The 16,113-nt window shown below is 43.6% G+C and overlaps 2 protein-coding genes across 7 annotated transcripts in view; both read right to left on the bottom strand.

Annotated features, from left to right (window-relative positions):
* The window catches only part of pde1cb (phosphodiesterase 1C, calmodulin-dependent b), a 64,306-nt gene extending 56,251 nt beyond the window's left edge, over window positions 1-8,055 (bottom strand). For 4 of the 6 annotated variants that reach the window (XM_052088159.1, XM_052088160.1, XM_052088158.1 and 1 more), the window contains exon 1: window positions 7,797-8,055. In XM_052088159.1, coding sequence (XP_051944119.1) covers window positions 7,797-8,040 — 244 coding nt within the window. In that variant the 5' untranslated portion in view covers window positions 8,041-8,055. Of the gene's footprint in view, window positions 1-125; window positions 228-7,796 lie in introns of those variants that run through there. The other 2 variants (XM_052088163.1, XM_052088162.1) reach the window with 1 other exon arrangement.
* Window positions 8,056-9,160: 1,105 nt separating this feature from the next.
* viml (vimentin like) lies at window positions 9,161-14,978 on the bottom strand. Its single transcript, XM_052088180.1, has 9 exons — window positions 14,372-14,978; window positions 13,145-13,205; window positions 11,719-11,814; window positions 11,414-11,578; window positions 10,763-10,888; window positions 10,471-10,691; window positions 9,748-9,791; window positions 9,592-9,677; window positions 9,161-9,518 (listed from the first exon to the last, which is right to left on the bottom strand). Exons 1-9 carry the CDS (start codon window positions 14,917-14,919, stop codon window positions 9,477-9,479), a joined length of 1,389 nt encoding a protein of 462 aa, XP_051944140.1. The 5' UTR covers window positions 14,920-14,978; the 3' UTR covers window positions 9,161-9,476.
* Window positions 14,979-16,113: the final 1,135 nt, after the last annotated feature.

Genomic DNA, 16,113 nt, shown 5'->3' with positions numbered 1-16,113 from the left:
TTTGAAAGCTCACTCGTTTCCATGGAGGGCTCGCGGCGCAGCGTCAAGCATCGACTTAAGCCGACTGGAGTAATGCGCCGAGTTGAGCGGCCGGTCTCGGATGTGACATGCACGTAAAGTCTTACCGATGGTGATGTTGAAGCCGTCGATGCTGAAAGTGGCGCTGCGACCCTTTCGGAAGCGATGCTTCTTGGAGTTTGCCTCCATCGCATCAGGCGGCTCTCAGTTGTTAAGTATTTCCCCCCGCCCCTCAGTTCATGAAGTATAAAAAACTACGAACTAAAAAAAAAGAAAAAAAAACAGTCGGCGGACTGCACTCGGGAACTCTGACAGTGACCACCTTTTCAGGCATAGACCTTCCTCTCCATTTCCACCAGCCCACCCTGACTTTATTTTCCTCCCTCTCTCTCTCTCTACGTTTCCTCACATCTCAACAAGCTCATTTCAACTTATCTCTCTCTCTCTCTCTCTCCTCCCGCCCTAAGAGGTACGGTAGGTGTATAGTGGGCGGATGAGGGGGTAGGACATCTCTAGAGATATTTTAAAGCACATGACTCTTCCTACTAGGGGAGAATTATCTGTGTCGTAGGCTCAGAGTTGGCATGACAAACTTCTGTCAAAATATATTCTTGTTTTGCTGGCTAAAAATGTCCACAAAAAAAAAAAAAAACACAATTTAAAAAGATCGTATCAAGTGATGTCACACGTTAAATGTCATGGCAAACAGAACAGGACTGATTATGTGCACGGAGTCCCGGCGAGTGACTGAATCAATGGAACCTGCCTTTTCATTTTGTAGACGCTTTATTTATCCAGGCACAGAGAGGCGAAGCCCATTATGAGCAGACGTGCACGCGCAAAAGCTCCGTTTTGTGGAATACACAGTCTTCCCGCTTCAATGGTTATACAGTATTTGTAAGGGTACACAAAAGGCCAGCCCCCTCCCAATTAATTCTCATCGGAGCAAGGACGGCGCTTCCTTTATTACTTTTCGACTACTATCTGGAAAATTTCGTCCTTTTTTGTGTTTGTTTGAACTAGCTTTGCTTTAAATAAAGTGCGCACACGTGCACACACATACACACTGAATCGCCAAAGAATATAATGCTCTCCTTATTAACGCCGTCTGACATTTAGCTCCAGAATTTTTTTTCCCCGCCCTCTTTCGTTTCCCTGCCGAATCCGTGTCATCTTTGCACTTTTTCTTTCAGCCGAGATGCTAATAGCAGAAGGTATAAGTCATGCCATATGTCTTTAATGTCACTTCATATTAAGGAATTCACGTTTCAAGGTTCCAAATATATGTCGTCATTTAGTATGGGCCCTAAAAGCAAATGATTTGCTTCAACTGAGAACTTGTATGACATTGCGGTCTCTCAATTATACGTTGGGTGTCATCCGGTGCATCATCCACTTGAGATAAACACCTCCCTAAATATCAAGAAACGTCATGAAATAATGACCTCCGTTCAAAGAAGCTTTCGTTGATTGATAAGACTGAGCCACCGAGTCCATTTGTCGCTAACCAAAACAGCACTCGGTCTCCCACGCAAACAGAAAAGTGTGGAATAAAAATAAAAAACAAAAAGATTGATCTGTTATGCGGAAAAGACGCCTTTAAGAGTCATTCTCCAAAGTCCTTTTTATTTGATTTCAAGAATCTATTTTCAAGTGTGATCCACGCAATATAGTTGTCACGTTGTGCCCGAAGCGATGGAATTATTGCTTCGTGCACAACAAAATAACTGAAAGGCGGATCCCCGAAATAGCAGACACAAAAGAGATTTTGTCAGAGAACAAAAGGAGTCTTTAATGACGAACACAAAATACCCGACAGGGAGAATAACAAAAAACGCTGGTCAAAATAAGGATCGGGGATAGAATAAAGGGAACAACAGAAAACGCTTGCGGAAAACAAATGGCAAGGAAGGTCTGATTAGACGATTACATAAATTTTGTACGTAATAGGAACAATGGCGCGTAATAACAGCCACAAGGCTAAGAGGCAACAAATAATCCAAATAGTAATTTGAGCGAGAGAATATTGGCGCGGCGTGGAATTCTCCGGCAGTGAGTAGACTGCCAGAGCGTCCAAATAAAGGCTGAGCAATTACTCCCAAATGGGTGACAGGTGTGTAAACGGCGGGCAGCAAGCCCGCCCCCTGCTGGCAAACACGGGACGTGACAGTAGTATTGAAAATTTCTTTGTACAAGACTTCCACCCCACCTCGTCCTCTTTTTCATTTGGTTGTTTTTCCATTTTCTGCAGTCCTGAATTGACTACTGTAATGATCCCGAGCATTCTACAAGAACGGAACCTTGTTGAAAAACCGAGGAACCCGCGTCAACGATGGGTGTTCTTTTAGGGGAAATTTGGCAGGGCTCTCTGTGAGAAAGGAGCATCCGCGTAGAAGCCGTGCGTGCTGTCGTGTGAGTGATAAGCCACCATTAAACAACAATAACACATGTCAGAGGGGAACAATAAAGTTGTAAAGTAAAGATGATGCCTACGCTCGAGTGTATTGTAGACAGTGTGCATATTCCCAATCCTATGCATTTGGCATTATGCAATGCATTTTGGAAGTTGCAGAGGGCATTGCATAATGCACTCAACTGAGAGACTGTGTGTGTGTCTCTCTCTCTTTTTATTTTTTTTATTTTTCCATCATGCTTTAGTCAACTGCAAGATGTGTAGTAAATCTGAACTGTGACTATGCAGGCATGTATCATACAAATACAGCAGCAAGGCTTCACTTTCCCCGATAAGGAACAATAAACTACACCTTGTTGTTTCCCATGATAATTAACTGTAATTGTGAAATGTTAAACTCTGCAAGTCACTGATGCTCACCCAGAAAAAGCTTGGACGCCCCAGTGTGTGGCGAAGTGATTTTTTTTTTTAAATAAAGCTCCTCCCCGCACTTTAACATAGTTCCTTAGCAACCAAGATGTGAGAAAATATTCTCGGGTTCACCGAATGTTAAGCTCACCTACATTTACACAATCGCAAAACCCATCCGGGCGATATTGCGCTGACAACGACAATGAAATAAAACTTTAGAACTTCTACAGTACGTTAATCTGAAAAAAAAATGCTCTATCGATGCAAGGGTCACCCAAATAATAGCTAATCTACTACCATGCAGTTCGACCCATTAATTGTCTTTAATTCCTCGGTCCAGGTTTTGAAAAGCATGCTGTGCGCAAGTTGCTCAGAGCCTGCTGCTGTACATCTGCCGAATCCTTGTTAAGATCTTTTTTTTTTGCAAGGGTCATTACGGAGAGGGCAACGTTGCTGTTTCTAGGCAACGGCGGGACCTTCCAGCCACAGCTCATGTATTACACTCGGACAGTGACAAGGGGTTCGTGGGGGACACGGCACTTATTAGACTGTGTGTTTGTACAGAACAGACAGTGTTGATACGTCCCCTCTGTGACATCAGCGGCAATGAGCAGAACGACTGTGACAAAACACATTCAGTCCATATCGAAATTGTTAGCGCAAACACACAAACACACACCTGCCTGTTTTAGCTTTTGATTTATTTATTTTTCTTCTTGCCTGCTGTTTTTTTTTTTTTTGTTGGCATAGATGAAACAAGTTATGTAATTTCTAAACCCTTCAGTTTTTGTGAAATACCATTTACCAAAATAAAATCTTAAGAGACGAGGACAAACACCAAATGTCATTTTGGGGTGAAGAAAAATCCTAAAAAGAAATTTCTGTCAGCAAAACTGATCTGTGTAAAATTTACATGTAAACAGCATTTGAGAATTGATTTTTTTTTGGGGGGGGGGGGTGGCTCTATTACCATATCTACAGTCCCACTTTAACGTTTCAGCTCAACCAAGTGTCAATATCAGACAAAGCTATAAATCCCAAGTTATTATACACGTGCTGTTCTCTCATACACCATATCTTGTTTATTAAAGCTATGTATGGTCATTTTTCTTTAATATGACATATATCCCCTAGCTGGTAGTTTTTGTGTATTTTCCTCGCACTTGACAGTACATAGTGAGCAGTTTGTGTAGATTATTTCATTTATTTATTGTTATTTGTTTTTTTATAACATTCGGAAAACACAAACAAATGTTATTTGTCTCTTTTAAAATGTATTAACTCACGTCTAAGGCTGGTTTATTGTTGTTGTTACTCAAAAAACATTATTGGAGTCCCAAGTACAAACATGTGAGTTCATCCAGAAGTTGACTGGTAGTTTTTTTTTAAGCGATTGTGTTTACAATAGGACAAAAATACAATCAAACAGCAAAAACAAGCTCATTAGATGTTTCTGCAAAACCGTGGACTGATACGGGGCCTTTTTGGTCACAAGCCGCTGTCATCACAGTGAAAGAGTCTGGTAATTAAGACACAGAGAGAGCGTCAACCTTCCTTTTCCCATGCTAAATGCTCATTAAGGAGGTACTTAAAAAAAAAAAAGTAATGTTGGGAACCTAAGGGAACTGCAATTGTCAAGCATGGCTCGTGATTATTTATTTATTTTAAGGGTGCGTAGGGGGGTTGGTCAGACACACTGTAGACACAGTCGGCCAGTAGCGTTGGGCCAAAACACACACACACACACACACAAAATAAAACACGTGGATTAGAAATGGGAGTCTGCCACAGCATGGCACATTTCCTTCCCAGCGGACTTAATCCGTCACGTTTGGATGACACTAAAACCGTCTGGCTAATGAGCAGAAGCATTTCCCCAGAAAGGCTTCCACCACAAACTGCACATTTTGATATTTTTAACCAACAACAGTAGGAATGCGACGTCCAAAAAACGGTGTTCAAAAGATTTATTTTTTTTAATAACGGAATCAAGGGAGCTTCATCGTTTCATTTGAGGTGATTGCCACTTCTTACTGTAACCATTCATGGTTGCTTTTGGTCTTGATCAACCCCTGAAGGAACTATCACCGGATCTGGCCACTAGAGGGCGGGCTGCTCCATGGGTTTCTTCCATCTCCTGCACTGCTTTTTACCCCTCTGAGGGCATTTTGGGAGCACAGTGTCCACTTATTGGACAGTATTTAAATCCAGTCAGAAATCAAAAATGCTTTTTCCAGACTTCTGGAAGGGGGAGGGGGGTGTTTTTCAGCTGGACAGGTACCAATGTCGTGGCGCATTGACAATTTTGTTTGTGTTATTACCACGCCTGACTTGCTCAGTGATGTTCGATTTTCCGTCAAACCATTCAAGTGCGTTTTTTTTTTTCATTTACAACAAAACACCCCTGGGACTCTACATAAGGAGACTGCAGTATACCTGTTGAAATCATTTGTTTTGAGCTCACACAGAGCCAATTAAGTCCCGCACCACAATTTCGGCACGGTGTCAACTTGACTTTGACCATATCAATCTTTAAAGTCCTTGCAGACTAAATACAATACGTCATCATCAAAGTCATTTCCCTGCTATAGGCCGAGATATAATTTATTCAGGAAGCAAAACAAATGTATGAGGCTGTGACATGATTTACCATACAGTAGTACCTCTACTTGCGAACGCCTCTTCCTGTGAAATTTTCAAGTTACAAAACGCCTCAATGGGAAAATATTGCCTCTAGTTACGAAATAAATTTCAAATCATCTTTCCCCATTAAGATTAAGAGACTACAGGGACTGTCTGACACAGAGTCAGGAAGAAGACACCTCAGCACGCAAGCCTCACCGGTCTGAGGGGAGGGCAAAGTCAGGAGGGTAAACTATGTTCTGACACAGTCATGGAAACGCCGCTGCAGAGACTATATTTTTGGAATCATACGGGGGAAAGGTCTTCCCTTCGAGGCCTTAAGTGCATTTGAGGTAGCGGCAATCGAGCAAGTGGGTTGTAAACAAGGAGCGGTGGTCCTAAGAGTGTGGAGGAGAAGTTGAAGGGATCAATAAGAGAAGATCATTTTCAATTGAACGGACACATGTTGTCACACAGCGGTGCTTTGAGAGACGAGTGTGTCCCGTAATGATGCTTGTCACTGATTTGATTTGATTGGACTTTTTATTAGGTCTCCCATAGGAGAAACTTGTCTCGGAGGACAGTCCCTACCCTGAAAACACTCGCGTCTCAAATAATTTTTTCCTACTGAAATGAATAAAAATGCGCTTGTGTTTTCTGCGCCTGTAATGGGCAGCATTTTTCACAAATGGCATTGGACTTGAATAAGTCTCAGGGACACAGCTGCGGCGAGCGCAAGTGGAGATATGTTGAATGTATTGAGGTTGGCCTTCAAAGGAGCGGGATATTCATCCAGTGAAGCGCTACTTTCAAGGAGAATATGCAAAATAATACCTCTGATGTGACCACTCGCTCTCATCCCCAGATGCAAGCACGCAACCAGATATCCAGGAAATAACACAACAGCTGTGTGCTGGAGGAACAGAATGCCCCTGCAAAATGTGTAATGTATAGAAAGAATGTCTTTTCTTTTTCACTAAGTGACAATTGGAGTGCAAAGGAGCCTTTGGCCTTGCACCCCCTCCCCCCCCCCCCCTCCCCGAGGCTCCTTTTCCTGTTTCCATGATAACAGTTTTGGCATTCAGTAATTGTGATGCTTTCGCTTGAAGACAAACCTCTGCATGACCTTCAACTGATGAGTAGCCAACAAAAACATGGAAGTGCTGCGTACTCGAGCATTATTTCCTCCTTGAGAGAGAGAGAGAGAGAGAGAGAGAGAGAATGCTGGCCCTTTTTAAAATCATCTCAGCGGTCTTTGCAAATGAAAAGATGATGTCATTGTGCAATTCAGCACAGTCCAAAACACATAACGTGGGCTACATACCGGCCTTTGAGGTGAACAGCACAAGGGATGGTTATCAGATTTCCAAATATGGGTCAAATCCATTTTATTTGCATAATGGCAATCCACAACAGATGTTATATCAAGTTAATTTACACAACAAGCAGGTCAAGGACCAGTCTGATTACATGATATACTATCCAGTACATACAAAAGAAAAACCAACTGAACCCTGCAGGAGCAAGCACTCGCCGACAGAGCTAAGGACAAAATCTTGAACGGTATCCAAACTCTGTGAGGCGACCAGGACTCCACTGCGATCTCTTCCATATACTTTTTTAAAAAGACAGAAAAAAACAATGAACTTAACCTTTTATAAATACTATTGTTTTTCCTACCCATCACATCATTGAACGGTGTGGAATTGATTGAAGCATTATTAGAAGCTTTGGAAACAAATGTTTCAATTCAATTTAAAATTGAAATATACCAGAAGGCTCATCCTTTAATTTGGGTTCACATACTATCCAATTCCAAAGAAGTCAGTCAAACACTTGTGTAACTTGCGCCCATACGTTACTACTTTTCTTTATTTTGAGGAGACCGCATGATAACAGGAGATTTTGTGATCAAAATCAACAAAATATGGCACAGATTCTTTGTGTGAGATTACCCAAATTTGAACCACACAAATTAGGACAAAATAAACACCTGATTGTCGGTGTGATATAAAGAAGGAAGAAGAGAAAAGAAAAGAACTTTAAAGACTAATAAGATCAGTGTGTGTGTGCGCACGCGCTCAAGTAACAAATTAAACTCGTATCTCAAGGAACCACTGTACATCAAACATTATGTATCAAATAAAACGTGAATAAAGTAATCTGGCATCTAAATTTTAAATTCAATGACGCAATTGATGAATTGTGAATTAAGCCTAACATATAAAAATATTATGATGAGTATGAAGACTTTGCCTTCCTCCGCTCGAGAGCGATGGATCTCGAGTCGGGCTTTCGAGGGCAACAGGTGGACGCGGTCCCAAGTACTCACCGCTCGATTTGTTCGGGTGGACCTCGGCTGACTTCTTGGCTCCGTCCGAGTCCTGCCGGCTCAGGACCTCCGCGAGCAACTGCCGGGAAGTGTTCCGAGCGACTTGGCTGTGCGACTTGTGACTCCTTTTCCTGGCAGACTCAGGCGCCGAGTGGCTCCTCTCCGGGTCGTGACTCTCCGGCTCCGAGCCCACTTTGACCAGCGCGTGGCGTGTCCTCGTCAGGGCGGAAGTCACGGAGCCCATCGCCGGGGAGGGAGGTGGTGGGGAGGGGGAATGCCCGCTTTTAGCTAAAACACTTGGGGTCCAAGTCTTCACCTGAGATTATTATTTCAACCCCCCGGCGTGGGATGTTTTTCCTTCAATGGCGGCGAAGCGTTATTTCAAACAAGGCTCAAGAGAGTTCATTCGGGTCATGACGGTGCCTCCTTCGGTGTGCTTTTCCACCGCATACGCGTCACTCGCGGAGAAAGTTGCCCCGTCAACGAACCCCGCTCTCAAGGGGGCACCCCGCTCCGGAAGCGAGCCATTTTAATCCGGCGGTGGTTACTGTTATTGTTTACATGAACGCGACAATTCTTAAACACGACTTTATTTGACCACAGGTGGGGTTGTGGGAGACTGGCGTTTATTGATTAGGACAAGTCTCGTTTTCGGGAAGACATCGCGAGACTTAGCTCGCCTTCAATTGAGATTTGTATTCACGCAGATATAAAACCAGTCTCGCCGATACCGAGAAAGAAAATCGAGATTAAAAATACATATTATAAATGGACAAAATCATTGAAAAAGTACAAAAAGCGCTATATAAATAAAGATGTATGAATAAAATATCACAGGGAGCTAAATAATTTGATTTTTTTTCCACATTGAATGGGGTAGAACACAACCTAGTTGTCGATGACTATTTTTGGGCTAAATTTGGGCACGTTTGGATGACCCATACACAACACAATTTTCAAGTGGGCCTGGTTGGGATTTAACTTGTATCTCAAGGCACCAATGTATTTCCTCTTTTCATCCAAATAAGTGACACTGGATAATTTCCACAACACTACTAATGAGCTCTCACGACACACTGGTTGGGAATCACTACTGTAAGACCAACCAACCTCAATCATGAAATCATTATAATGCTCGTTTAACATTTCAGCAGACTTTCACATGTTTCGTGCAGTCTTCATCATTTAGTGGTTTAACACATTTTGACTTGACACTGTGGGGACGATACAGGTGTTAATGAGGAAGGAAACCATTAGGAACAGTTGCTTAGGGAAAAACGTGAGTGCGTTCGATGATGAGTTCATTCATTATTAGCATTTGACAATGAAAGTGCACCCCCGGGCCCCGAAGCATCACACCTCGCTCACAGTCTTATTAGTTTATTGCTGAATATAAGGCAACGGTGACGGGTTTAGCATTTGGTTGTGTACAAACTGAATCTAGCAAAAGGTTGACTACAAGTGAGATGCTTCGTATGACTATGTGTGTCCAGGAATGCTATTTTTATTGTTAATTATTGTGTCGGAGACCCCAAAAAAAGAGAAGAGAAATGGAAGCTCAACAAATTGTTTCAAACTAACTCGCTCACCAAATCATGACATATAAAAGGCACTTTTCAAAGCTAAGTGTGTCATTGAGTGCAGAGCCAGTGAACAGCGTATCGTTTGTGTGTGGCCTTATTACTCCATGTCATCGTGGTTCTGGGTTGACTCGTTGATCACCTTAACGGAGACACGTTAAGAGTACATGTAAATCGTCAATCCAACGTCATTACGAAGAACGTGCGTTTTGTACCTGACCGTCTCTGGTCTCGATGGTCTTGATGAGAACCTTCTTGGTGGTTGTGGTTTCCACTTGAGGTTTGTAATCGATCATGGTTTCTGTAAAGAATGCAATGTTAATTATCGAAGCGATGTGAATGGTGGAAAAAAGGTGTCAGGGTAAACCGACCTCTCAGGTTGAGGGACGACAAGTTCGGCATTGGGGTGGAGATTCTGTAAATGAGGTAAACGCCGGTATGAATACACAAGCGATTGCACCACTGTATTCAACCTAAAATACAAAAATCTTTGAAAAAAAATACCATATGAAAGTGTTTGACCAAACAAAAACAAATACTCGAAACATTTTTAAAATATTGCCAAAGTTTTAGGGGAAAATTTGAAAAGATTTGACAGGAAATCCAACAACATTATTAAAAATGTGATAAACTAATACAACTTTACACGCAAAATACCTGCATTCTAGCTGAAATGTATTCAGATATTGGAAGACCGGAAAATTATTTGAAATAAATACACAAATATTTGAAAAAGGGGCAATGATATACCGTTGTACAGAAACATGCACAAACCAAAACAAAAAAATGAAAATTATTCAAATGCTTTGAAAATAAGATTTATAGACAAAGACAAAAATATGACACCGACACCATACGACCTTCGTTACTTAATCCAAGGGTGGGAAATTGCAACTTTAAATATTACAAAATATACAAAAACTATGAGGAAAAAAATATCAAAACATTTGAAAAAAAAGCCAAAAATATTTATTTTATTTTAAATGAGAGATATAAGAAAAAAACTCAAATATTTGCCCCAAAATACCAAATGAAATATGCACAACTACAACAAAAAAAAATAAAACACAATACAGTGAATTCAACATGGTCACCTGTTTTCCTCTCCTTCCAGTAGCTTCCTGTAGGTGGCGATCTCGATGTCCAGGGCCATTTTGACGTTGAGGAGGTCCTGGTACTCCCGCAGGTGGCGAGCCATCTCATCCTTCATGTTGTGAATGTCGTCCTCCAGCCGCGCCATCGATTCCTGATAGCCCGTCGACTCCGCCGAGAAGTTGTCCTCCATCTCTCGCATCTGCCGCTCAAGCGACTCATTCTGGGGAGAAAGCGAGCGAGCGTCGGAGCTTCCATCGTAAGCTTGAAGATCACGACAGACGGGCTACTCACGGTTCCCTTGAGGGCATCCACCTCACAGGTAAGAGCCTGAATCTGGCGTCGATAGTCGTTGGCCTCCTGCTTGGCCAGCCTCAGAGCGTCGTTGTTGCGGGCGGCCGCTTCAGTGAGATCGGCAAACTAAGAGGAAATGAGCCAGGACAAAGAGAGGAAACAATGAAAGGTGGTTTTTGGTCTTTGTGAGAGAGTGAGAGCACTTTAAACTGCAGTACTCCCTTGTTTCCAAAGGGGGCAGTAGAAGCTAACTTTTGGGTAAAACCTGCAGTTGATACCACCTGATCCAAAACTTTGGACATTCTTTGCCTTGTATGCACATTTTCCTCCTGGCTTCCACGTATTGCTCTGCAGTAAGAGTCCGTGTGCAAAAATATTGGGCAGAAAATCCTGTGACATCGCGACAAATTAGCCATGTAAATATGATCAAACTAGCCGCGAAGAAGTGAAGCCATGAAAAGTGAACCATGGTAGAGCGAAGGAGGGACTACATTGTACACAACGTTGCTCTTGCAAAATTGCGCCATTTCTGACTGTTTTAGTGTGAGATGTGCAACAATGAAAAACGACAACAAATATTAAATAAACACTGAGGAGGAGGCTGCTTTTTGTGCGGGAATGCATTCCAGCCATGTGATCTAAAATCCTAACCTTGGACTTGTACCAATCCTCAGACTCCTGGATGTTTTTGGAGGCCAGGTTCTCATACTGCAAACGGACGTCCCTCAGGGCGGCAGTCAGGTCCGGCTTGGCCACTTCCATGTCAACCTGCACGTGCTGCTGCATGTGGATCTGGTTCTGCAGCTCCAGCATTTCCTGTCAAGCAAGCCATGGAACCAGTATGTGCTCATGTCACATAATTTCTATTCCTGTATTGCTCAGCGGATAAAAAAAAGAGATCCCTTGAGAGTACGTGGGCAGTATATCCTCAGTTGCCACGCAAAAAAGAGGCTTACCTCATCATGCAGCTTCTTGAGGAAGTCAATTTCATCCTGGAGAGATTCCACCTTCCTCTCTAGGTCCAGTCTGGCGAGGGCAGCGTTGTCCACATCCTGCACCATGATACCCACAAGCTGACCTCATAAGTGTGCTTTCAGGTAACATGAATTATATCTTGCATCTTTGCTGACACCGCCGGACGCTTTCCAACCTCTTTTAGCTCCTCCTCCTAATTGTAGTAACTTTCATCACACACATGTTTGATCCAGCTCTGACTTCCCGAAATTGAGTTTTGTAAGAGTTCCTTTGCTTTTGATGGCGAGTGATCAAACTTGGCTGTCAAGGTCAAACGGCAAACGTGCCAGTTTAGCCTTGTCTGACGTTCTTCTCCAATGATTCTCAAAATGCGCTATCAGTAGTGGTGCACGGGCTCCCTCTTGTGGTACAGGACAGAATCACTGAATTCAATGTTCAAATTCTGCATCATTTTACACCGGCTTGAACTTTTTTAACACAGCACATATTTGAACAATTATTCATTTGTATTATATTGTATGTATATGTATTATATTATTTGTTTTGTAGTTCTCCTGGTGACGTCACACTGCCAAGCTTTTGTCCTCCGCATTTTGGCAGGTCGTCAAATGAGGTATCAGCAAATGAAGCGGCTTTGCTCGGCGCTAATGCTACAAACAAAGCGCGCTATTTAGCCCGGGTATCCCAAACGGGCCGGGGGGGGTCGGGGGGGGGGGGGGGGGCTAGGATGGTGAATGTCTGCCTGACTGAGCGGGCCAGCGAGCAGGCGGCGAATGCCTCATTGTTGGCATGACACACCGAGTTCCTTCCTGCCATTCTTATAAAACAGTGTATAGACTGCAGTGTCTACACACAGCTGGTTTGAAACAGTTGCTAACTAATATCGTCGCTGCTACTCGCATGACTCATCGGCATGATGCCATTGACTTGACATTAATCACCATCCACGTAACGGATTCCGTTGCTCGGCGGACATATCTCACGGTGGCTTGCCCTCTCGCTCTGATAACCACATTGCGCTCACACTGTTGTTGTTTAAGTCTCATTCAGCGTGACCAGTCAGACTTAAAAAGATCTCCTCTCCTGGCAGGCCTGATTGAGCACATTAGTGCCAGCCAACCAACCAAGCATACAACCCTGTCTTGTCCTAGCGGGCCCTGCTCTCCGGCCGTTTGGGATCATGGCTACAATCCGCTGTTGTGCCACCACGGGGGCGCATTCCTGTCTCGCTGGGGAGAAAGGGAACAGTCATAGAGACGAATGGGAGACTCGTGACCATTTAGTATGACAGCATCGGTTTTAAATCACCTTACAGTGGAACCTTGAAAGTTGAACGGCTCAACATTACACTTGTGTATCAATTTTTACTCAAAACGAGGAGTGCAATGGTTGGGGTCATACTATTACCTGTCGGAAGCTCTGCATGTTTGCCTCGGCCTCTTCCCTCAGGGACATCTCATCCTGCAACCTGACATGACAGACAATACATTTGGCAAGGAGTTTGAACATGTTCAAGCCTCTGGAGACTTCATTATGAACACCTGCAAAATGTAACGCCATCACAATGTTTTGTTGAAATACGTGTTTTGGCTTCTTCGGTGAGAAAATACCAGTAACTTGGATTTCTTTAATGTCTTGACTTCACTTAAAAAAATAACCGGCAAAACTAAAAATGCCACAGACATTTTCATCTGCAAATAAAAATCCTCTGCTTCCTTTTTTGACGAACACTTGGGCCTCCTATGCGACTGTATTTTAAAATGTGTGAGTACAGTGTAACAAGATCATCAATATTTCAGATTACAGTAGTAACTTGACATACGTGTTCGGTCTGTGACTGAGTTTGCAACTCGTTATGTTGATCAGCGAAACTGATCAAACTGGAGTTTTTTTGGTCACTCTCCAGGGGGTGGCACTGCAAGGGTTTTGGGGTGTTGTGTTCGGACCTACGAAATACGAATACATTTTCATTGAGTTGCACAAGTTTGAACGATTGAAGCGTTTTTGAGTCTTTTTTTTAAGACTTTGGCAGTGCTTGTCCAAGTATGGTATGTGTAATGCTCATGTTACACGAGCTCCCTCTAGCGGTACGCGCAGAAGCAATGATTTAAATGTTCAAACTGCATCGTGTTAAGAGTCCTCTTGAAGTCGTTTTTAAATCGAGTGCAATACAATTGTTAAAGTTTAACTCTAAGGTCCATACATTAAAACATTTGTTAATGTGCAATTTTTAAATAACTTAAGTGAATCATTATGAAGGTCCATTTTTTCCCGATAGTTCATTGTGAAAATGTTCATTCATTTATCCATTTTGTGTCCCACTGACCCTCACTAGGGTCAGTTGATTGGGCAAGAAGCAGGTTATACACCCTGGACTGGTCGCCAACCAACTGCAGGGCACATGTAAACAACAAAAGAACTTTTCGCACTCAAATTCACACCCAAAAGTACAATTTAGCGTCTTATAATGCCCATTACATACTTGTTTTGGTAACTTGGAAGGAAGCGCGAAGAACACAAACGAAAGTATTTGAGGTTTAAAAAGTTTCCGAACCACGCAGCACACCCCCCAACCCCCCACCAGCTGGAGTTTTGGTGGTGTACCTAATGAAGTGACCGTGCGAGTGAGCCTACTTGTCTCTGAGCCTCCCGATGTCATCGGCCAGGTTGTCCCGGTGCACCTCCACCCGGGCCTTCTCGTTGCTCAGCTGGTCCACCTGGCGCCTCAGCTCCCGCATCTGATCCTCGTACAGGTCGCCGACACGCGACGTGCCCTTGCCGCGGAGCTGCTCCAGCTCGGCCAGCAGGATTTTATTCTGTTGCTCCAGGAAGCGCACCTTCTCGATGTAGCTGGCGAAGCGGTCGTTGAGCGACTGCATCTGCGCCTTCTCGCTGGTGCGGTTGGCGATGAACTCGCTGTTGATGGCGTCGGACAGCGAGAAGTCCAGCTGCTCCGAGGCGAGCCGGGGCATGGCCGCGGCGTTGCTGCTGCGCAGACGCTGCGTCTTGGTGGCGTAAACGACGCCGCCGCCGGCGCCCCCGGGCGCCCCGAACGACAACACCCGGGTGGTGCGCATGGGAGCGGAATATTGACGGGTGGAGTAGCTGCTTCTCACGGTTCTATCCCCGCCGAACATCTTCCTATAGGAGGACTGAGGAGTTGCTGCTCTGAAACTAGACATGGCGCAAGTTGGGATCTGTGCCGCTCGCAAGACCGGACAACGTCACCGGACTCGCGCCTGCTTAATTATAGTCTCGTCCTTATGCAAATGAGCTGCGTGTTTGGAGCGACAAGTGGAAGCGTCCAATCAGGTCTTAGGTCCAAGCACTCACCCCCCCGCCATCCGCCCCATTTTCCATTCCGGGTCTTTATGGAGGTCCACCCTCAATTATTCATCTTGCATTCAAAACGAACAAATCTAATCCCAGTCAAAGGGGAATTTTGTTGAGCTTCATCGTGTTTGTTGGGCGCACAAACGCTTTTTTCAAGCAACCTTTTCACATTTTTTGCCTTCGGGCAATGTCTGTGAGCTAGAGTCCCTCACTTACTGGACTTTAAATTTGTGCAAAGGAAGAAAGGAACAATTGGATGACTCAAATGTTCCACAAGCACCTTCAAATCATTGTGAATGGTTAGACGGAAGTGCGGCCTGCCTAATGTTATCGTTAACGATGTTGCATTCCATAAAACGGCTTCGCTGGAGATGTTCACCCTCGGGGCTAAGACCAACGAGGGAATAATGACATATTTTATTCATTCATCCATTCTTATACTAACGAAGGTTGTTTTTGCTGGCGATGTGCAAAGAAGAATACTGTCTCGCAATAAAGTAACTGCTCGTTCATAAGATTCACTTCTCCTATAGTGACATTAGGAAAGAGGAATAATGTCAACACAGTCTTGCCCAAAATAATGTTTTGCAAAGGATTGCACTGATGAATGGTTTGCCAAATGTGCTCAACATACACACACATATTGTCAAACAAGTTCACCTGTTTCTGACCACAGTACAGACCCCAGTTTTTTTGGAAAGCACTTGCAGTTTTTAAAAATTTCCTGAACGAAAAGTTTTTTTTTCAATTTTAGTTTTTGTTCTAAGAATAATAACCTAGTTTTGGAAAAACAGATCCCTCCGTTCCTACTGGAAATGCTATTGTTCACCTATGTGGTTTGCTATTTTATCGCTGTTGCTAACCCAAACAGCAGCACCGAAGCATGAAAACAGCCTCCCGGATTAATTAAAGTGTGGGGGGGGGGGGTTATGAATGAGTTTTGGAATGCGCAGTTATCAAAGGTGATCTGGGGCGTACAAGTCGTTTTGTCTGCACATTCATGTTTATTTTTTTTTTCATTCATTCATCTTCCGAGCCGCTTG

The sequence above is a fragment of the Hippocampus zosterae genome, chromosome 15, assembly GCF_025434085.1.
Source record: "Hippocampus zosterae strain Florida chromosome 15, ASM2543408v3, whole genome shotgun sequence".
Taxonomy (NCBI): Eukaryota; Metazoa; Chordata; class Actinopteri; order Syngnathiformes; family Syngnathidae; genus Hippocampus; species Hippocampus zosterae.
This window is presented reverse-complemented; position numbering and strand designations above follow the sequence as displayed.

What these genes read in the sequence shown, in the direction of transcription:
- viml (XM_052088180.1), bottom strand. Translation starts at nt 14,919, where the DNA reads ATGTCTAGTTTCAGAGCAGCAACTCCTCAGTCCTCCTATAGGAAGATG. An exon ending in TCAAGAAGCTGCATGATGAG is followed by an intron (nt 11,579 to 11,718) that starts GTAAGCCTCTTT and finishes CTTGCTTGACAG; the next exon opens with GAAATGCTGGAGCTGCAGAA. An exon ending in AGGATTGGTACAAGTCCAAG is followed by an intron (nt 10,889 to 11,413) that starts GTTAGGATTTTA and finishes ATTTCCTCTTAG; the next exon opens with TTTGCCGATCTCACTGAAGC.